At 42.6% G+C, this 23,766-nt stretch overlaps 1 protein-coding gene and 1 long non-coding RNA gene across 2 annotated transcripts in view; one reads left to right on the top strand and one right to left on the bottom strand.

Moving 5' to 3' along the window:
- Positions 1-23,494, top strand: part of LOC108122884 (uncharacterized) — an 84,232-nt gene extending 60,738 nt beyond the window's left edge. The window contains exon 5 of the mRNA XM_043213984.2: positions 23,448-23,494. Within this exon, the coding sequence (XP_043069919.2) occupies positions 23,448-23,494 (47 nt within the window). The remainder of the gene's footprint in view (positions 1-23,447) is intronic.
- LOC122322319 (uncharacterized) lies at positions 1,075-2,833 on the bottom strand. Its single transcript, XR_006246523.2, has 5 exons — positions 1,967-2,833; positions 1,789-1,899; positions 1,563-1,734; positions 1,421-1,502; positions 1,075-1,319 (listed from the first exon to the last, which is right to left on the bottom strand). It is a non-coding gene; the product is annotated as an uncharacterized lncRNA (long non-coding RNA).
- Positions 23,495-23,766: the final 272 nt, after the last annotated feature.

The raw sequence follows: 23,766 nt of genomic DNA, 5'->3' as shown, positions 1-23,766 counted from the left end.
CACATAATTTATGCAATTTTTATGATTATTCATTATGAGAAGGGAGAGTGCCGCACAGTGGGCCATTCAGGAAACTTTTGTAGGTGACGGTGGCAAAGTAGCCTATAGATTCTATTTTATCGTACTACGGCGTTACCTTTTAGTATCGACACCGTTTCACGTTGAGATGTTTTATTTTTGATAAGGCTTTTAGAACTTAGCTTATTCACTTAAGGGTTGGGACAATTTTTTGCAAATAATGCAAGGGTCATATGTCGCAGAGGCATCTTAGAAGGCATACCATATCTTAACTAGCCTCTGAATCTGTGCTGGATACGCAATTATACCGGAAATGTGGTGTAAAGAGGATCATTAATCCAACTATTTCGTATCAGGGGTGAGGTGAGCAATGCTTCATAGAGGGAGAGAGAGAGCAATGCCTAATATAAACCCATAGTGGGAACTCCATAAACATGATCTTATACCATTAAGACCGCATTAAATCTGTACAAAAGAATTTCTTTTTAGTTGCTCTTAGTTCATCTTAGCAGAGTTTCCATCTTTCTAACTCTCCCAGTCCTTTATGTATTAGCCATCGTAGTTGTAGATATATGTATACACTCAAAAAAAAATTAACCCTAAGATTTAGAAATTCGCCCTATTTTTGTCTTCAACGGCACCGCACCATAAAATTTAGGGTAAATTTTTCTAAAATTAATGGCATTTCCTTTCTAAAATATAAGGAAAATTGCCCTAAAAATAAGAAAAAAATTTCTAAAAAATAGAAAAAAATTCTTAAATTTAGGGTAAATTTTTCTAAAATTAATGGCGTTTCCTTTCTAAAATCTAAGGCCAATTTCCCTAAAAATAAGAAAAAAATTTCTAAAAAATAGAAAAAAATTTCTTAAATTAAGGGTTTGTTTTTCTAGGTTTTAGAAAAAACTTTTCTAAAACTAAGGAAAAAATGTCTTGATTTCATGGCGATTTTTTCTAAGCCCCAGGGCAAGGCGCCCTAAAATTAAGATACCTTTCTACAATATATACAAATATTTCTTAAATTAAAGGTGACCTTTTCTAAATTCTAGAAATTTTATTTCTACATTTTACATTACATATTACATCATACATTTACATATTTTTACATTATTTTTACATTTACATTTGTTTTCTTTGATAGCTCTCTTCAGTTCTTACTTTCACATAACACTTTATTTATGGTATATAATAAATTTGACCCTCGAATCTTGAATTGTATACTTGACTAATAAATTTCCAGTATCACCATGTTTTCCCCTTTTGGTGGGGACTAGAATAGCGTGAATCATTTGCGTCCTTTTTATCTGTGGAAAATAACGTCAATTAATATTGCGATATAAATATATTAATATACTATTTAATCGTGAATGTTTTAAAACATCTTTTAAGGTAGTGTAATTATTACCTTCGCTTTGTTGAGGGAATGTTTTAGTAAGATAAAACTCTGGACTTCCTTTTAACGAAATGAGAGAAAAAATTGCCACAATCTAAGAATTAATTCAATAAATGCATTAAATAAAACAAAATTAATGTATAAAAAATATTACCAATTTGTCTTCACAATTCTGCTTAAGAATGGGCAATTCCTCCTAAGCTAAGTGTAGCTACACTTGTATCGTCCTAGAAAAAGAAACTTTTGCGCCACTCAAAAGTAAGATCAAATTTTGCGTTTGCAAGGCTAAGCTTCACCTCTTCACTATTGAACATCAGCCATATTACCTGAAAATGTATTTGGGAAATTATTTTTAACCTTTGAAGTGGGGCGTAATTTACCAGTTGATAACTTTTTCTCCTTAGCCTTCAAATGATAAATTTTGCCATATGCAGCAGACCTTCTGGCTTTTTTCCGATGTTAAGATCTATCATGTCTTTCCACAATTAGCTCTAGATTAATTTAATTAGTAATTAAATTAAATTTCTTATGAAATTAGTAACGTTTTTAGTAACTTACCAGCGAAAAAAAAGAAAAGGCTTCTCAGTTTATCTTTTTCAGCAAGGAATCAATTAGCACTTTTTAAATAAACTTTTTAATAAACTTGTAATGTCAACATCTTAGAGATAGTTTAAATATCGTTACATTATTTCTTAACATGATTTTTTGTATTTAACATGTTAAAACTTTATACATAAAATATAATATAGATCAGTATGCATTTATCTGCCCGTGCTCTGCCACACACACAGTATAAGTGTGTGAAACGTCATGACGCGTCATGCTCAGAGCCTACTTTCTGCTATACTAATACTAATGCGTTAAAATCATATCAATGTATTGGGTGCCGACCACGGACAGAGATAAAATATAAAAAAAATTATATATTAAAAAAAATATTTATATTTTCTAGGGTTACCTAAATTAAAGGGTAACACTGTGCATTTTTAGAAAGGAATTTCTATATTATAGAAACAGTTTTCTATTTTGTAGGGTTAGTATCTTTTTTAGAAAGGAATTTCTATATTGTAGAAACAGTTTTCTATTTTTTAGGGTTAGTATCTTTTTAAGAAAAGGATTTCTATATTGTAGAAACAGTTTTCTATTTTTTAGGGTTAGTAAATTTTATGGTGAGCCTTTCTATTATTAAGAAAATATTTCCTGAAAATAAGTCATAATTTGCCTTAATTATAGAAAAGTTTTCTTGATTTTAGGGCGATTTCAGTTTATGGCGACTATTTCTATATTTGAGAAAAACTTCTTTGATTTAAGAAATTTTTCTTGTTTTCAGAAAATTTTTTCTAGAAACTAGAAATTTTTTCTTGTATTTAGAAACAATTAAGTTTTATGGCGAATTTCTAAATTTAAGGGTAAATTTTATTTTGAGTGTAGTTTGAACTACAATGGACTGTATCGCATCGTCTCGCTTGCCTCTTCTTTTAATCTGACATCATCTATCTTTAATTTTTTATCTCCCTATTGAAGAACCTTTATCTCTCAATTCTCTTTAAAAACGTAAGTTATTCTGCGCACTTAAAACTTCTTATATATGGATCTTTACTATTTATAGTCGGTCAATCACAAAAAATAAACAAAGCTAGGGGTATAGTGAGGATTTTTTCAGTTTCTATTGGTAATAATTTGTAAATTTTTATACCCTGTACTTGTAGAGTACAAGCGTATATTGGATTTTGTGTAAATGTGGGTATGTAACATAGAGAAGGCATCATCTCCGTCACCATAAGGTATATATGTATATTCTTGATCAGCATCAACAACCGAGTCGATATAGCCATGTCCGTCTGTCCGTATGAGCGCGTGGATCTTAGGTTTAAATTGAATATTTCTGCACCGTCAGTACAGGAAGATATTTTTAACAAACTTCTGTTGTCTTTTTGAACTTTTTCTACAGTTAATTTACATCTGGAAAACAAAATTTAGCCAAATCGGCCGATAAATAGAGGAGTTATAGAAATTTTGATCTCCCTTCCTAGAGAATTGACACTCAAGCAATTTTTTCCCCTAGAACCAAAAGTATGCAAATATTTTTTTGCTTAGAGTCCAAGGTATAAACTTATTTCATTACCTTTCAAATTTATTTAATGTACGGATAGAAGAGATGAGTAGCCGTCATATTCTTGTTGTTATGTGAGTACATTAAATTAATTTGTGATAAAATGTTGACTCTTTCAAAAGTTTCCTGTTATTTATTCTAAAGTTTGTGGCCAAATACAAAGATTTATATTAAAGCACCAATCTAATTGAAATTCTAGACAAATCTTCTGTGAATTACCTCCAATGGCAAAAACGTCTAATCCTAGAACCAGGAACTTTGTCGTATTTTTTTCCGTTTGCCTGACAAACGGATCCTAGCAGTTGCGGATTCTCATTTCGGGAGCAGGAAATATTCTTAAAATAAAGCCATAGCATCAGCAGGAGCGGAAGTTCAGCGAGTAGCAATAATGTGTCTGGGTGTGAGGGACAATTGGGATACAGGTGGATCTGCCTGAGCTACCCCGCCCCTAATGTCTTATCCGGGAATGAGAAGCTAAGAGAAATAAGTAAATACTTTGTGGTATTCGTCCTGTCTTCTTTTGTCGCCATCGCGCCGAGTACAGTGGCCCCAGTCACTCCGTCCCAAATGGGATGATAGCGACGAGCATGTGGAAGGGCCGTCGTTTCTCCGCAGGTTTTCTCGGATGCATTTTTCATAGCCTGCAGCAGCTTTAGCGATTTAATTTAATCAACTGAAAGCGCATTTGCAGCTTTTCCAACCGCGCACACATACATGGGATAGACAGGCACTCCCTCCTTCTACTGCTCCTCTTCCACATGCAACTACATCTGGCAAGTATTAACCCCCCGCTTCTGGGGCACTGCTCCTTGAATGTCTTCGTTTGGAGCATCGCTATGATTCACCTTTCTCAATCCTGCGACTGCAATTCTCTTCTTCAGCCGGTTCAGGGCTCCCATCGCAGAGCATCTAGTTCGCCCTGCCCACATCCCACAAACCTTACAGTAAGTCCGGGGATAAATGAACCTAATAGAACATTGGAGGTTTTATACAGCCTGTCTGGGCCCTGAAAAAATTTCCTCTAAGCCAAGAAGCTCGCTAAAAATTGGGTGAAATAAAGTCAAATATTAAGTTAATCACCAAAAAATATGACTTTTGAATAAGGGAAACCAAATTTGTAGTAATCAAATCAAAAGTGATTTTCGACATCGATCTCACGAGAAGTATCTAAATAATAAATGCTGGACCGCCAAAAGATTGCTCCACAAGCCTCTGTCTAAGTTAAGGACTTACCTTACTTTCGGCAAAGATTATAAAGTACATAGATGGGACATCAGGGCCCAAAACGGTCAACTTTTTGCGTCGAGCTTGTTGGTGAGGGGGAACGCACATGCACACGATTCTATTTTTAGAACTCTTTCCATGTATCCGTCAACAAAAATGTGAACCTATGTGTGTATGTGTGACTGCTCGCACGACGGAGTAAAAATGTTTTGGCTTCCAAATTTCAATTTCAATTTCTCGTTTCTGTTTCCGATGCGCCGATGTGGTAGTTTGTAGAACAAATAGTATTTTTGATCGCCGCAGATCGAGGCAGGATGGTAGCGTAATGCAAAGAGTAGCTACTCTATGTGTAATTTTTCTGTGTTCAAATCCTCGTAAGGACTTTGAACTTTTTCTTTCTTTTATAATTATTATTATTTTTTTTTCTTTAATTGTAATATTTTTCTTTAATTTTACAATTGTAAAATTGTTTAATTCTTCATTATGTCCGGCTAATAAAATTTCAAGGGAGTCCTTCCGGCATTTTGTCATCAGACACGTCCGTCACTTATTTTTACTTTAATTGTTTTAGAATGCAATTAAAAATAATAATAATAACGTAAAAATTAAAAGTAAAAAAAAAAAAATATAAAAATAAAAGTAAATATAAAAAGAATCATAAAACTAAAACTTTATCAAAATCGAAACAACCGCCCGCTAATGAAGTCGAACCCAGGACCCCATGAAAAAGGATCGCGCACTATCCATCTAGGCTACCCTCGAAGTTGATTTTATGATACTTAAAATTGGTATTAGAGGAGGCGCTAGAATCCATACCAAAAACAGAGCTGACGAGTAAGGATAGTAAAAGATATTTCTGATCTCTTTACTCTTACATTGGTTCGATTACAACGTTTCAAACTTTCATCGTTCCAAAGATGTTACGATCTAAAAATAGAATTCTCTCTCTCCCTTTCTCATCTGCCAGCCGTTTGTCGTGGAACCCGCTCTCAAATGTTTTCATTATTACAGCGGGTTCCACGACGGAAAAAATGAAAACATTTGAGAGCGGGTTCCACGACGCGGCCTGCCAAAGTGCCGTAGAACCCGCACTTATAGACATTTTTACAGCGGGTTCCACTACGAACTGAGACGATGTTAAGGTGATTTTACAATTTTGTATTTTTTTTTATTGGATTATAAATTTAGGAAAACACATTAAAATAATAAAACAATAATATAAATAGATTTAAAATTAAAAAAAAATGGATGTCCCGAGCCTGGTTTGAACTCATTTTACTTTGCACACCAGCCAAGCACTCTACCACTCGGCTATTCCTCATTCGTTGTCTCGCGAAAAATTTCTCAAACTTAACTTGTCGCGCAATGGAACCCGCTCGTTCCAGCGGGTTCCACTGCTGGAACCCGCCATAGAAAATTTTTCTTTGTATGAGATGTCCCATCTATGTACTGTATAATCTTTGCTTTCGGTTAATTTATAAAAATACTTTTTATACACTTGTGGAGGGTATTATAAATTTGTCCAATAGTGTGCCACGCTGTAGTAGTTGCAAATATGTAGTTGTTTTTAGAGTTCAAGAGTTGGGATTTTGCATGAGTGCTGTTTTTGACAAAATAATACGATCCACCAAATTTTATAAGGATCAGGCGACTAAATCCTATAGCTGCAAAATAGCTGAACGATCGGTAATGACCCAACTTTCGTGTTTTTAAAGATGTAAAGTTGGAACTTCGTACAAATTCTATTTTTAGTCAGTTGATCCGACCTACCAAAATGTCATACCGATTGGCCGACTATATCTTATAGCTGCCATATACCGGAACGTACGGAATTTTGGTATTTTGAAGATAGAAGCTTGGGATCTATTTTTAGATTTTGTATTGTAATAAATTGGTTATATTATGATATCCTCATAATGATCGGCTGCCTACATCCGATTTTTGCGATATACATCCGGTTTTATCCGGTTTTAACTGCAAGGGTATATCAACTTCAGCTGCGCCCGAGCTTTCCTTTCTTGTTTTTTATGATATTCTTATAAGGATCGGCCAACTATATACGATGTTTGCGATATATATCCAGTTCCGTTCGAAGTTAGCTTTCCTTTCTTGTTATACTTTCATCTCTAAGACTTTAATGATAGCATACAACCAAGTCAAGTGGAATTTTCAAATCATAAAGCGACCGTCTTTTAGAATCAATTCCTTTAAAATTTTGACTTTACAACGTGGTTGTCTATATTGCAGTTCGGTTAATGCCTTCCTCTAATCCAAAGCTAGCCCACCAGCTGTGAAATCATAATCAAATTTATTTAAAAAAGGAAACTCCCCACCGAAACAAGGAAAATATTGGTCAAATGCTGCCAATATCGAAAGGGAGATGGAAGGTCAGACTGCGCCCAAGGAATTTTAAACAATGAAGCTCAGCTTTGGTCAAAGGCAAATACCACTGATTGTGCCAATCCGCGTGACGATAAAATTGGCGCTCAGGAGTTGGATTTGGCAGGATTCGGATTCGAATGAGGATCGGGATTGGCTGCAGTAATCGGGGGTTGAGGTGGAGGATTGGCAGGGAGCTGGAAACAGCTGCCCGAAGGGGAAGGAGGCTCGAGCGGCTTTAAAACTTTGACAATTTCCATGCGAACGCAGGGCGACAAAGGCATTTTAAAATTCCGACATGCCGGACTGCCGGCGAGGGTGGGCCAGAGGTGGCCTTGCCATGAGGGGCGGGCTGGCAGAATGACAGCCCGGTGACACGCACAGAGCGTGTCACTCCCGCTGAGTGTGTCTGGGTGTGTGGGAGGAGAGTCTAACCCTTTCAAAAATCTTTCCGAAAATAAAACGTTCCGGAATTGGCAAGGCAAGAGGATGGAGGCACTGCAAAGGCAAACATTAAAGGCACACATAGCAAGACGATGGCTCAGCCCCTCCCTACGCAGCTGTTTGCAACATTATCTAAGCTAACAAATTGTCAACACGTACAAATGCGTTCACTCAAACGTAAACGGGGTAATAACCATTTTTCGTAATAATTTTATGTCACAACAAATCTAGGTTATATAAGCGTTTCTGCCCGTTCACCTACATTCCGAGCAGTTCTTTCCTCCTCCGCAGGATGGCAGATGGGTCCCGTCAGAGAAGGGGCTCAGGGTGGCAAGGATATGTGGTCCATGTCATGCTAATGCGACATTGAACACCCTGGGCAGGGAGAAGTTAAATGGTTCCTGGGACAGTCAGGGACAGATTGTGGGAAGAAAAGTATAGTGAAAGACTTCATCAGAAAACGACGATGCGGAAGACTCGAATATAGCCCAGAAATAATATATTGAAGTTTAATTTTCGAAGGATTCATCAGGTATACATGTACAAAAAAATATAGACAACTAACTGGTCAAATAGGTTTAAAAAACTAATATAAACCAAAGATTCAAAATAATCACATGTAGATCCTCACTTTCGAAGGAGTAAAAGGCCCCACAACTGGCACAGCCTTCAAAATTTATAGGTTTATATACACAGGCTCCCGCTCAAATTTTAAGACTTCTTTCTGCTCCGGCAGCTGGGCTTTTCTAACTCATCCTTCGTGTTGCAGCAAAAAATCCTGCCTCCTGACGCTGTAGCTCGCCAGAATATAAACTAAGGTTGTCACGTAAGCAAAGTTTATGGCCAAAAGGCAAAAGGAAGGCGAGATCCAAAAGAAGTTCAAGTCACAGAGAGCGACTCGTATCCCGACGATTTTCCATCTGCTCTTGGCAAATGACAGCGTTTTGCTGGGCACGCGCCATGCCACCAAATCATCTGCAGTCCACCCCTTCTCTGGTTCGCCGCGCCGTTTAAAGGAACTACATCCAACATGGCGAAGATCCCCGGAGCTGGTGGGGCGCTGGACGCGGTGTGAGGGCTGGCCCTGCCACTGATTGACCAAATGATAGACAGGCGGCATGATAAACGAATTTACCGACTGCCCCGCCCCGCTCGGCCGGCATCTTCCAGTTTTGCTCTGATTGCAACTTTCTTTTTGTCTATTTAGCACGTCCTAGCATTCTGCGCTCGGGTGTTGGCCTTCGCCGCTGCCCTCCACGTCCACCGCTCGCGCTTAAACATTGCAATGGCGCCTGGAAAATGCGCAATTTGTATCTTTTCCTGCAGTTTTCACATCTTCGCCCTTCAGCGCTTCTGCAATGCGGGAATTCTGTGAAAGTAGGTCGCATCGCGACGCCAACTAACGCTTTGTTAATAATTCCGTAATTGTCCATTAATACTTTATGACCGCGCAGTGGATTGATGTTGAGGGATCGACGTCCATATTTGCTTTTTACAATGGGGAATTTTATAATCTGGCAGGTATCCAAGGAAATTGTAATGCTCAAAGCACAAAAGCTTTATAAAATGTCCAAAACTGTTTCAAAACCGTTGCAAATACAATCCAAAATTAACGTAGTAAAGCGAACTAAATCTTTAATATTAAAGAATTGATTCTTTCAAGATTTAATATTGAATGTATTTTATATTTTATATTTTATATGTGGATATGTTAGATATAGTGGATTTACATATTAATGAATCAGTCTTGATTTATGATTTTTATGAAATGGTTTTCGTATAGTTTTCAAAACTTAAAAAAATTTATATTCAGACTCTCAATTTAAAAATTTTTCATGTGGAATAATACAACATTAACATTCTGGAATACTGCCAGTTGCCTAGAACGTACTTTGCCATAATAATTTTTTTGAACACAATGCATATGAGCCACTACTTTTAATGTACCCCTTTTATCTGGCCTCTATTTATATTATTTAGTAACCTTCAATCATTAGTACTTTTTATTTTACTCATGAGTTTCAAGCGTTTTACACTCAAACTAAACAAAACTTCAACTTTCTTAAAATAAAAGGATTTCTTCGATAAGTGAGAGTTTGATGGCCTAAATTCAAACATTTTTCTTTCTGCCAAGACCTTTTTGCATTTTGCATTTACGAAAGCAAATGTGCAGTTGGGAAAATAAATCACAAAATAGGCGCTGAAAGCACCGAAACGGGAAATTGGGCAAAGTAAGTTTTACTAATTAAGCGTCCTTCCAATTAAAACTGATTGGCAAGGACACGAGCTCCCCAGAGCCTTGTTCCGCATTAATTTGAAGGCGCTGAGCAGTTCCAAAGGTCTGCTTGCAGCTCATTAAGGTAGCGAAAAGGTCCCAGGCGATTTCAAAATTGAAGGCCTGCGCTCGAATGTTCAAATTTTAAGAAACCCGATTTGTTGGCATCAATTATTAAAAATTTGACTGATGAGGTTGTAGTTCCGTCTCAGCTGAAAACATGTTTGTGAAAAGACTCGCCCGAGCAACCAGAGGCCCGAGCAAACAGAGATCTTCGAGGGCGGCTTGATTATATTTGCTTATCTGAGTGGGCACGTGTGTGTTTTCCAGGTCAGCTCCAGACTTATTTCCACCACTTCCGGAAGCCACACGACCTCCACACTAAACGCTTTTCGAAAACAAACACTTGTTACGCAATCACAAAACACTCTGCAACAGGAGGGAAGCCACACCTGTCTCGCGCGTACGAGACATTACATTTTTTACAATTAAAACCTAATTTGAGCTAATTTGCCGCATTTGTCTCGCATTACCCGACTGGCCATGTCTCTGCTAGCTCCGACCCCAGCAGCAATCGCGAGTCTTGACAAATCTGTCTGCTGAAAGCGAATTTGTTTGAAGAAATAGAGCCATATAGCAACAACTAATTAGGGGCCTAGAGACACCTCGGGACTCCTCGGAACACGGACAGCGCGCGAGGCAGGAGCGGCTGCGACTTGGATAATTAATTAAAACGCTTAGACGAAAGTGGGATGCGACTGGCACTTTATGCATTTTCTACCACTCCGTGGTGGGATTAAGCGAAGAGCGGGTATGGAGTAACCGGAAGCCATTTAAATCTTCCTTATTTCTTCGGCGACAAATTACGCAGAGCGACAGGCTGACAAGCGGCTGTGAAGGGCCTTGGGAGCTTGAGATCCTTAGATCAGGTGTTGGGCCCCGTCGACTGTTGTGAAAAATGGTGTGCCTTTTGGCTGTCTCGAGGTTCATTGTACTCCACATGTGTTTGGTTTGAAAAATCCCCACCTGGTCACCTGTCGAAAATAGAGGTGTGTAGTGTGGGAAGGAAAACACTTTGTTGTAAATCAGTATGTTCCTTAAGTAAGTAAAGTATATGTGTTTTTATTAATTTCAATCAATTGTTTAATTGGTACATGACAACACTTGATTTAAGACACTTGACATTTAACCTAACAATGATTTAGTTAAACTGCCTCTACGAAACATGTGTGACATGCATTTTTTAAATTGGGAACCCTTAAAGCTTATTTATAATTAAATACATAAGCTGTTTAAATTTTATGAGAACTTTCTCCTAATTGCTATTCAAACTTAACAAGCGGTTAGAGTTTAAGTCCTGAACTGACAAATGTGTGATTTATTATTAAGGAGTCGTGTCACTGGTTTAAAATTAAAATGAGGTATGTACGTGTGAACTCTTTGAATTTTTCGGATGGGAATAACTCACTTAGCAACCTGATTGGCGAGGATCCTGTCTGCCTTGCTGTCCCCAAATTTTCCAGCAACGGTGTCAGAACTTTGTCTGGTCTGTCTCCGGGCAGTCTCCCTCAGCCTGCCATAAATTTGTAGTTTGTCGCAGCCAAAGTTCATTATTCTTGCCGTCTTGGGCAGCCGAAAATAAACAGCACCCGTTGCAGAGCTGCCTGCGAGAACAATTGAAAATCTTTTTAAGTAATTTCCACACGTAATCCAACATTATTGCAGTTTTTATAGTCTTGGCTCAGACGAAGAAACGCCACTGAAGCCAGAAAATACGGCTTCGCTGGAATGGGAAATGCAATCTTGCAACCGACTCTCCCGTTTCTGCTCCTCCGCGATGCTCATTGTCGTAACAAATTGCAGATGGCGCATGTTTTTAATTCATTTCAACATCCTTTCTTTACCATCGCAGTAAAACAATAAGAGCAGAAGCAACGAGGGCGATTGGGGATAAGCCGGGCATTCATATTGAGTAGTACATATGTGTGCTTATGCTGGTGAATATTGAGAATTGCTTAATGGGAGCCGCTAGCAGGACGTAAAACTCTTCTCCTTATGGAGAACCCTTTATTTCCAATTAGGGTACTATTGGTGAATAACTTAATCTAGAGTAGGAACCAATCATTCTACATTTTTATAGCAAAGGCTGTGAAGTAGACCGATCGCTTTAGCATTTTGTGGAAAATTGAATTTGTGGGCGGATTTCGGGGGCTGCTGGCTTGCTGGCAAAGTTATTGGGTTGGAAAACGATTTAGCCGCCTCATTATGAGGCGCTTCATACATCCAGTGAACTCCGGAATGGTTGGCAATAATTCTGCCCCCACCAGCTCGAACATTTTTTAATTACGCTCAAAAATCCGCGAAAATTAAAACATCAATCCAGCGGGCTCTCGTATGAAAAAAGCAAACGCATGCTGCCAATGGGAATTGTGGGCGGGTAGTCGAGTAAACTGCAAACAACGGCAAATGTGTCGGATGAGGGTTAAGAGCTCGTGCTTGCCAGCTCATTTTAGCAAAGTTAAGCTTCACTCATTATATTCTAAACTATGCGTTATTTGCTAGCCAGCCCCAAGCCCAACCCGCAACCCCTCAGAGGCGGCTGTTCTGGGTTGTAGAACATTTATTGATGCTTGGCTTGGCAATATGACACAACAACAACACCGTCGGCTGGGTGGGGATTTGCTTGAAGGATTAACATGCAGCTGGACCCTCCTAGTCGATCCCGAGTCCTGAACTCGAATTTTGAACCCAACTGCAGTGAAACTCGGATGATGATGTCGACGACCACTTGCAACTTTATTAGTTGCACTTTATACCTTTTTAATGCGCCGCGGAGGGCGGGGCAGACCACTCCATGGGCTTATTAGTTTTGGCCCTATTGCTTAAGATGCAGTCAGGGCTCGTTCGACTGCATCGCCAAGTGGCTTAAGCGCAGCTCAAGGACCTCCCTGCCATCCAGCCGTCCTGCTAGTCTGCCATCCTGCCGTCCTTCCATCTAGGCCTCCTCGTTCCGAGACCGATTCCGTTTTGTCAATAGCCAAAAAACGGGAAAAGGGAAAACTTTTACCGCTTGTTTGCTCGCTGGCTGGCTGTTTGTCGTTTATTATTGTTATTTCGGTTTTCAGTCCCATCTTTAACATTTCTTTCAGATTCCACTTTCCAACCTCCAACCGACTCGCTCCGCGGCTCTGGACGCCTTTATTTAACTTTGGGCAGTTGATGGCAGGAAATAGAATTTTAATGGATTTTGTAATATCCTCGGCAAAGGCAAAGGCAACGGCAGCAGCTACGGCCCCGAAACTTTGAGTCTTCCGCTTCGCTTTAGTTTTCGCACATTTTTCTGCCGTTTGCCTCGGCGAAAGTCGCGGATTTTGAGTAATTGACATTTTCATTCTGGTCGTGCTAAGAAAGTGGAATCTCTGCGAGGAGGGAATTATTTAAGTTTTGGATGGAATTGGCTCAAGGGAAATGCTTTGCATTTGGAGCTTGTCCACGCCTGACAGAGTTGGCTAAGTAGTTGGCCAAGTGGAAGTCGGCATCGAGCGGGTCCTGGCCACAGCACGGGCCTTGACATCCCCACTCATCAGTCCCAGTCCGACACGTATCCCCACCATATCTGGGAGCTGGCCAGGCTTAATGTTTCATTAAATTGCACTCTGATCAAAAAGCCGCTTGTCGATGTTTATCGGCTGTCTGCTGGCCAAGCAAATAAAAAACGGAGAGACGACGACAGGAATTCAATTTTGTTAGCGCAATTTCTCAAGTTTTTACTGACCGAGCGCCACCGGAAGCAGGAAGCGTTGACAGGCGGCATGTAAGAAAGCAACTGGCAGCCGGCAACTGACAATGAACAGTTAATATTTTGTGATGACGCGCCATACATCAATGACAGGCTGAAGTGTACTGGTATTTGATTTCCAGCGATATCTTGCGCCTGCCAAGGAACGCCCCGCAGGACGCCATTTAGTTATAAATGGCCCGACGCTATCCTGTCAAAGGTTTCCTGACCCAGCACTTTCTGCGGACTCGGCCCACTAATCGTCTCAATTAGGTATGGATTTCTCGGGCGACTGCCCCGCCAGACCTAAAAAATGATCAATAAATGTGAAATTGGAAATGGGTAGTGGGAGTCTAGAGTCATGAGTGGGGAATGAGGACTTTGGACTGGGGAGTGGGGCGTGGGGAATCTGAGCTGCGTGTGGATCTGCAAATGCGGGGAATAGATAAAATTGGCAAAATACCCGCAGCAATTTTCCGGTTTCAATGTCGGCATTGACATTGTCATCGTCGCTCCGTTCAAGTCCCCGTAATCCATCAAGGCGTGGGAAGGCGTGGCAGGAAGGCAGGACAGTAGAATGGAAGCCCGGGGGGTGAGCCCGCAGCTTGTGGGTTGCCTTTGATCAGTTGTCGTTTTTTCTGCTCATATTTTGTCGTTGCTGTCCTTGTTCTCAACAAAAAACAGAAAAACTGAAGAAGAAAAAAAAAGAAAATGCCCCCCATCCCAGACGCATTGTCAGCAGCTTCAACTCCGCATCTTCCTAAGAAACATTTTTGTCACTGTTCTTTATATATTTTTTATATTCCCCGGCAAACGGCCCGCCGGGACAGGCACGGGTGGGTGTTGGAGGGCTGACGTTGATGATTTTTCATTGCTCGAGTTTTAATTTTACACTTGAGTTGAGGCCGACGCCACAACTGCTCCAATACCAAAAACACACAGGCCGGGCTGGGCTCCGAGGGCCGGGGCCAGAAGTTAAATTCAGCAAAGTTCTCCCAGATGAGGCGAGGCCGTAGCCGAAATCAGTGAATTAAAACGGGAGGATATCTGGCCATGTGCATCGCCATCTAATCGATATGGGATCTCTGGAAGGCTTTAAGTTGCCACTTTCAAGTTAACTGAACCTTAAAGCTCCGGCGCTTCTCCTGGCGCTTTAAACTTTCCCGTCCTGGCAGGGCTGTCTGGTGATTTATGGCCACATCGCGAGCTGCTTTGACACCATCCGACATTTGACAAGAGTTCTGCGAGAACAACTCGGCAGGATGGAAGCCCTGCGGACATTCCCGCTCCCTCTCTCCCTGCCCCTCCGCCTTCCGTCCCCTCTGGCAGCCACGTTATGTAAATGGCTCAAAGGCTGCCGGCTCTTTGCGGCGCTTGTTTAGCAGGTTGCAGATAATTCATCGCTGACATTGCGTACCAATTTAAGGGTTGAATGATTCGCTCAGCAGGAGCAGACTGCCCGGCCACGGCGAGGGTCTCCCAAGCGCTGGAAAGGGGTTCGGGGCAGGGGGCGTGGCCGTCTGCGACTAGCTGTGACCGCTCCCAGTCTGGCCCTTGCGGCCATGGCCCTGAGAGCCATGCCTGTCGGGCTAGTGGCTTAGAAAAAAAGGTCATCCGGAAAAGTTGGTGGGCGAGCTTTGCCTGTAACATGTGTGCCACCTTTGACCTCCCCGCCGCTTGGCTGCTTAATTAGACACGTGAGTGGGGCTGCAGGTTGGGTGGCCTTTTTTCAGGGCTCGGGTTGAACTCTTTAAGGCATATTTATGGGAGCTAACCACTCATGTGGGCTGCTCTTAATTGCAGCAATTGAAATTAAGTGCTCATCCCTTTCGGACAGCTTTGACAGGACTCTGGAGCTTTATTAGTTGAGAGATAATTGCTTGTTCTCCTTTTCGGCTGCCCCAGGCTGGGGAAAGTTGTTTTAAATGGCATTGATTAATACAATCTTCTTATAAGGACAACTGCTTTCTTTTCAAGATAACTTTTTTTTTGTAAGGGAATGCTATTCTTCAGAATATTTTCTTGGTTCTTAAAGTAAATCTTACTTTTTCTAAGGCTTTTTCCTATCCTGATCAGCCGGGCGAGTGGATTTAAATTTTGCAACTTGAACTTGAATTTATGATGCAGACGAAAAAATTCATACATAAAAATGGTTTGGTCATTCAGATTTTTGATTTTTCTTAACTTATATAACTAAAGTATAATAAAGCGGCTAAAGTATTATATAACCGCTATATTTTAAGCAGATAGTTGACAGACTTAGCTGTTTATGTCTACCCTGGTTAGGACGATGCATAAAAGCACCTACCTCTATACTGACTGCCTTAATTAGGCAAAAGAAGTACTTTGAATAAAGAAAAAAAACTGAAAAATATGCACACACTATCACAAATAACCAAAAAGTATCCCAAATTGATTTCTGGCACTTGTTTTCGGAAAATAGTCCCGACTATTGTCTTTCATTTTAAAGTTTCGACGTCGCTTCCTCGCACGTCGGATGCCACAAAAGTTTTCACATATCAGCTGCAATATTTCCGGGCTCAGCTAAGCACAGGTAAACGCCGTACTCCTCCCAGCTGCCGCCATGGCCGCCGGGGTAGTCCTGGTGAGTCCTGTTGGTTTTGTCCATCTGCAGGCTGGTGTCTGCAGGAAGCCAGAGACGACTGCCAAGTCAAATGGCTTCCAGGGTCTGCCAACCCCAAAGTCCGAGCCAAGAAGAGACGGGGTGGGGACTGCTGGCCATTAAAGATTGACACGTGACCGTGCAATGATTTTCAGTTTAACGTTGTCACATGCGTTGCCAAAGAAGTTCTCCCCTTCGGGTGACATAACCCGGCTCATGCCAGGATGCGTCGCTTGGTTGGTCATTCGAGGAAGGAAATGCTTCTCGTTCTGGATAAGCTTGTGTGTATTTGTTTCATCCAACGTGCAAAGCTTCGTTGATCCTTTTTGCTCCTTAACGTTTTCCTAGCTTCTGGAGCTATCCTGCCCTGGTGTGCCTCCTCCGCCCGGATGCCCGAGCTGTGGCATTTGTTGTGTGGCTCGGATTACGCGCTTCACTTAAGTGTGCTCAGTTGCCTCCGATTTCTTTGTCTTCGGCAGGAGATGTGCCAGGGAACCCGCAGTCTAAGTTTGTCTCTGAGTCTGTGGTGGGCTTCTTGGGTTTCCTCTGCGGGCGTGTAAATTTCCACGGAGCAGGCTGTTCAGGAAGAGTGTGTTGGGTAAGACAGGACTCGCCTGGTGGCGTACCATAAATTGTGTATGACAAGAAAATTGACAAGCCCAACTTGTCCAGGTTTCAGGTACGAGACTGAGGATCGGGATGGTTCCTTAATCTTCAGCACTCACCCCGCCCACTCCCCAGAGCCATATCTCTAATCACCATCCTCTAATCACGCTCAAGCCACTGCCCCCGCATATGCTTAACAAGCCGGTGGCACTCGCCGGACATGTGCGGCTCATTAAAACGGTGCTGGCGGGAAAAATGTGCGAATCCAGCATTCGCCGGCATGGGTGCAGCAGCAATTTTCGGGGTTGCAGCGCAATTCTGTGCCGAGAGAAAGAAAACTAATTTCAGCGCAAATTAGTTTCGCACCTCATAGAAGGACATGACAAAGAGATTGAATTGCAAACTGAATGCCCTCGGTTCGGGCGGTAGGTGGGCGGCTACTGGTCGTGGGTGGTGGGTGGCCACCAGTGCCAGGGGGTGTGGACTGCCATGGGTTCTCGTCGTCGTCCGCCTTCCGCTTTGTATGCGTGTGTGCACTTAATAACGTGATCGAATCGGCAACACACAAAAACCCATTGAAATGCCAAAATCAACAAGGCAGCCAACTCTACTCACCATTCCCATGGAGTGGCCTCCTCTCCGTCTACCCATTCACCCGTCCAGTCCCGTCCAGTGTGGCCCACTTCAGCGTCTGAGCTGGGGAAAGAGCAAAATCAGTGAATCACAATAATGCCTCAATTTCCGCTGGTCCGAGGCTGCGAATTCTCGAGTGCAGGCGAGTCGACTGTCCAACGATAAAGGCCGGAGCTGCGCGATTCTGGGTGGAATGGGGCGGTACGTAATGAAATCCCATTCAATTAAACATAACGCCGGCGGAGGAGGGAGGAGGCCGGTGGAGCTGAAGCTAGAGCTGGAGAGGACGAATCAGTTTGACTGAACGGCTAGTCACTGGGACCAGGCACCGGGACCAGCATCTTGTTCTATCCCCTGCAGGCTTCTCATCGCCCCTGTTGCATGCATTCCTTGCATTTGTCCGAAGAGCCAGTCTGGCTATTGCCAGTGCTACGCCCACTGACGGGGAAGTGACTTTTTATTTTCGCACGTTTACTTTCAATCCTTTAGTTGCACATTACTTCTTGGCCTGGCCGAAAGAAAGCCAAACGAGTAGGGATGTTGGAGTAAGATGGAAAGCGGTGGCCAAAAAGGGTACGCAAGCAAGACATTTTTTTAGGTTTCTGGAAATAGTGTTTGTCTTCCTTTCACAGCCGGAGCAGTGGATCGATATGAATTCAAATGGATCGAGCTTGGAATTTCTTTCTTTTCTCCTTGTGGTATGCCTGCTTATGTGCGTGTACTAAAGTGTGAGTGTTTTTACCATTCTTATTCCATCACTGCCATGATGATTAAAATCTGTCTAATAAAGCCTATATATAGGCGGGGAACTCGACTTGTTTTTGAATTAGGAGCGGGTTGCCTTCGCAGCACGAAAGTGTCCGTTTCATTCTGAAAAATGTTGGCAGGCGAATCTCAAAACTCATAAATATTAAAATGGGAAATTTCACGTTTTATTAATTTAACGGTGGCAATTGAGGTCCACTGCCTAGAGCCCGTGGAAAGTGTAATGGTAGTTTGCCATCCAGTCATCTTCCTTGGCTTCCGCTTCCGCTGCCGCTTCCGCTCCTGCCTCTCGGCTCCTTCGTGGTGCAAATTATGCAAGAAACAATGACACAAAATGGCGTCGCATGCCCAACCGCCCGCTCCGTCGCTGCCCTGGCTCTTGCAACCGCTGTTGGCAACTGTACGCGCCATGTCCAGGTTCCATACGGATGTTGGTTAGTTTTTGGCAAAAGATTTGCATAAATTTGCATTTGTGCCGCCCTAATTGAAAAACAGTCGAGCTCTCCCTAGACTTGTGACACTTTAAAGCGAAACACATAAATTATGCAGCTATAGAGGAGGGGTACGGCCTGCCAGGCTTATGATTTACTCGGCGTCTAGCTACAGCTAAATAATCGGTAAATCTGTAGCATGCGTGCTTCTTGGGGCGAGCATCGAGTGGCTGGGACAGAGGAGCGCTGTGCTCCTCTGACTAGATGTCATTCGACGTTAATGAGCTGCCTTTACGGTTCCGATTGGCTCTGAAAGAGCACAATTTTAGACTTTCCGAATCTCTCCGTCTGCAGAACTCAAGGCTCACACGTGATTCCCATTAAATGAAACGATTACAGTGCCACTTTGAGTTGCGCATAAAATTTATTTGCCAGTCAGCCGCAACCTGCCCCTCGGATGGGGAAATATTATGTGAAGTTTGCTAGTTCCCCCATCGGAATAAATCGCTCCTTGTCTTTGACATTTCGCATAAAGAAGTTTGACATAACTCACGGATACTAATGAGCTCTGGGTGCACTCGTATAGCATCTTCCCCATCCTAGGTGCATATATGTATGTATGGTGGCTGACGGAAGGCACTCTCAGAACTAAGTAAAATTTTAATTGGCCGTGGATGCCAGGAGATATTTATGAGCTTCAGAAGAATTGGTTGCTTCTTGCCTAGTTTTCTCAACTGCGACCTTTGTGACTCCATTGCAGGGCCCAGTTGGAACCCCAACAAAGTCGGGCAAAGACAATCACCGGACCCCTGGACCACAGAAAGCCAAATTAATTATGAAATTATGTCACTGCAACATGTTTCCTACAAATGCACACAAGCGCCCAGAGTCACAGCAAAGGGGTCAACGACCAGGCTGCAACTCCGAAAGACACCGGACGGCACATTTGACCGCAAACAATAAATGCTTGCAACTAAATGCACTTTGGGGGGCCACCTATCCTGCGTGTTGTGAGGAGGACGGGTGGGCAGGGCGGGGCTGGAAGCTTAGCAACCCAAGCGCACACACAAAGTGGGCGTCCTCCGGCCGGAAATCACCACTTTCCCCGCCCGGGCCGTTCGACTCGAGACATCAGCCCAACCAAAACGTGTCATGAGTGATGTTGTTCCAATTGCTGATTTAATGCGGCGCCCCAAAGGAGTCGAACGGATTGGGAGGCAATGAGGCGGCCGGGCTGTTGGGTTGCTGGGCTGCTGAGGTATGAGGGGCAGCGGGAGATATGCACTTTTGGCAAGACAAACTACATGCATCTTCTTGACAATGCGACAAACAATGACGACGACGACAAGGACAAGAAACATGGACGCAACCAGCCCCAGCCTCCAGTCCCTGGCAACCTTCCCCCTCCGCCCAACAAGAGTCAAACAAACAAGCAACCAAGCGACATATATCAACGGAGCATCGCCCCAGAAGCAACAGCACCGCATCAGCAGCGATGCACTCGGCCCATGCAAGGCGGCAGACCACCGTTCCTCGGGCCATTTGCTCGTCTGTCATTGTTGACTGCACTTGTTGTGCCCCGGGCATGTGGCGACCACCATGCCCCGCCATGTGGCTGTGCGGCACTGTGGAAGTGGGGTCCTGGTGCACCTTGGTGGGGTCCTGGTATCGATTATTTCGCCTAAATGTATTAAAGCGTTTTTAATCGAGCTCAAAGTCTATCCTAGAAGAAAACCTGAGCGGATTAAAAGCTATGTTTAGTATAGCTCCACATAATCCACATAATTGGGTAGTCTTTCCACTATATCCGCACTCTACCCACTGTGCTGACTCCGTTTCAAGTTACCAATAGTTCAGCGTTCTCGGAAGGGTTAACCTGATGTTTATGTTTTGCTGATGCCGGAGTTGTTGCTTTGGCAGTCTTAACCTTTGTTTAAAGATGATTAATAGCCGCTGCCGTTGGCTGCAGATCCAAATGCGCCTTCATCGGCCCCGCCAGTGCAGTCCCCATGGGCGGCGCAAAACCAGCATCGTTATCTTCATCGTCAGTTTTTGGGAAAATTACTCAGCATTTGCTCAAACACTGTACATAGATTTTCGGAATTGTTTGGACCCTTCAAAGTGGCTTGCTATTCATTAATACTCCTACTGGGCACTCCTAGCCCTTCTGATAGCTGAGGCCGCCCTGAAAAAGTCGCAGATCTCTCCTGGCTGATGATAATTAGCTCCACTGTTTGTTGTGTTCCCTGACGGAGTTTAGTCGACGTCTTCTCCTGCGAATTGTTTTATATATTTTGTGGCTGCATTACTTCCGTTGATGTTTATCCTCGGAGCTGTTTGTGTTTGACAAATGACATTTTTTCCTTGGCAGAGCCACAATGCAGGGTTTCTACAACCTTCTCCTTGGCCCACTTCTTGAACCATTCGTAGGGGACTCTAAAATGTTCCTAAGTAATTAAACTAAGCTGTGTGAACACAGTTTTTGGCAAGCACAGGGTGAAGATGGGTTAGTGCACTGTTCTTACCCTAATGCAGGAAAATTATAAATTAGCCGCTAAATAAGTAGCGGGTATCCAACAGCAGAGCCATTGCTCCGCCCTTCCAGTTTCGAGTGCATTTGGGAACATCATCAAAAAATATTTATTAAGCAATACAACCAAAAACTTTTCTCCAACTACTCGCCCAATTACTTGTTCTTCTACTTCGGGAAACTTAACTCATAATTTGCTGTTATTTAAAACCATTCATTTCCGCTCATTTTGCTAGGACTTTCCCTCAGGCTCCCGCACTCCCGGCCTTCTCCCGCCTCGCATCACAAATTGGTGTCTATATTTTGAGGCTCTTCCGCCTTTTTCCCATCGAACTCCGAGGTGTGGGTCGGCGGTGCTCTGTCAGGCTTCGCTGAATTCCATTAAAAGTTTTACACGAAAAATAGTTGCACCCGAAAAGCTATAACTGTAAAGTTATAGTGCCGCTCCAAAGTTCCCAGATAGCCGGAGTGGGCCCAAACAGTAAGTGCAATAAACTACTAAATGGGCGACGAGTTTTAGGTCCGCGCCAGCGAACTTATTAATAATTTTTACTCTCCTTGATGACTTCAAAGTTACTGGCGACTGCAATGGACAGAAGACGTTAATTAGTTTCGGCTACAATTTTGGATAATGTGTAGTTATGCAGTTGAATCACCGTTGAATCACCGTCCGAGGCTTTTCGCAGGCCGTCCCTTCTATTAATTACTGAGAAATAAAACAATATTGGGAGCCGTCTTTAAGACAGGCTGAACCTGGTGGATGTTCAATAGATATGTAAATAAGTATTTGATGAATAATGTATCGTCTTTTCTACTATTATGAGGCTTGTTATTATTCTTCCGTTTGGTAAATGAGGCTGGGGGTGTCTTCCAACGGAAGCTGAAAACCAACCCGTAGCCCTCGGCTCAAATAAAGTAAATAAAATGCAGTTAATAAATCAACAAACACATTTAAAATACACAAACGGCTGTCTCCTCCCAAAGCGTGGTGGGAAATTGCATATTTGACCCAATAGTTCTCCAGGAGCCGAATAAAGAAAAATTGAGGGCTCAGGTCGCAGGCAAAGGTGAGGCTTGCGTGATGCTTCTGGGTTGCTGGGAACTCCGGGGAGAGAGAGTTGTTTGTACTCCATCGGTCTATAGCCCGGGGCAATGTTTATTTTTGGAAAATATGTTGGGCACATATTTGCCCACACGGCCGCATACCCGCGTACAGAGCCATCATTTCCATTCCGGGCGACCTTTCCTCCTCTTTTACCCAGCCTGTGACCTCCACCTGCCTACCAGGTTCGTTTTGGCGTTTCGGGCTCGGATTTAAATTGCTTTGGCACTTAAGTGGCTCCCCAAACCCCCAGCCACCAGCCTCCCCTGCACCCAAGATCACGTGTCGTCATTTTACTGTTAAACGATAATTACAAAATGTTTGTTTAATTAGAGCCTGTGCGTGTGCACACATCCTCTACGACACACACTTCGAGTGATTATTACAAGCCCTAAAAATATGAGTGTGCGCCGAGCGCCAGTAACGAAGCCACCCACTCGCCCTTTTCTCAATCGAAGGGTCTGCCAGCCGAACCCATTCAATACGGTCAACTTAACCGGAGAGTGGCTCTTGTGCGGTTTTCCACGTGCATATTTCAGGCGAGGTACGCATTTTGTGCTTCCGAGCCGTGCACTTGTATTTGTTTATTCCAATTCGAGTTTTAATTGAGTCCTATGCCTGGGTAGAGGGGTTGCCAGATGGAGAGGTCACGGGGTTTCGGTCCGGATAGAAGTGCTGTGCGGCTTTTTAAGTGCTGTGAGCCACTGGCACGACACTGTAAAGTGCTGGCCTCGACCAGAAAACCGCACTCGGATGGATCTGAAGCGGGAAAACTGTTTTTAATTAATTAATCCGCTTGAAGGGCAGGAATTAGAATTACCTCGCAGCTGCGGTATGCTTAATTATCCCTGGATGCAAGCAAATTAATGAGTCACTTAAACAACTAGCTAAATAGGTAAATTAAAGTCAAAAATCAGAAATTGGTAAACTAAACATGTGGGGGATATGAGGAAAAGTGTACTCCTCGTACTGTAGTTTATTCCTCGTTACAAAATAGGATCAACATTGATCCAATGACGAAAAAAAAATTATTTTATATATTTATATATAAGTGTGTTTTTCTTTCTACTCTGTATCGAGACTCCTGTAATGCCATTCAATACTTGAAGTTAACAATTACATTTGTTCCTTTGCAGGTGAGTTCATCCGATACGAGTGCCTAAATTGTTTGACGGTAAAGTAGCTTCAAAAGATTCGCTATTTTATAAAGGGAAATGCCTTTCATATGTTTGTATAAATATTTTTGCATGAGTTCATCATCCTTATTATTTTGACCATTCCTTAGCAAACACAAAATAAACTTAGTGTACAAATAAAGTGTTTTGAAATCAATCTTGTAAGAATCGTAATATAGAGTATTGCCCACAATGGTCCTTAGTTTTCGACGTGTTTTGGTGTGCAGGGGAGTTCTATTCCGATTGAAACCGTCCAAAACTGAGGCCAACTGTGAGGCGT

Source organism: Drosophila bipectinata, chromosome 3L (assembly GCF_030179905.1).
Source record: "Drosophila bipectinata strain 14024-0381.07 chromosome 3L, DbipHiC1v2, whole genome shotgun sequence".
NCBI lineage: Eukaryota > Metazoa > Arthropoda > Insecta > Diptera > Drosophilidae > Drosophila > Drosophila bipectinata.
The sequence above is the reverse complement of the archived record's forward strand: the minus strand, read 5'-3'. Positions and strand labels throughout refer to the sequence as shown.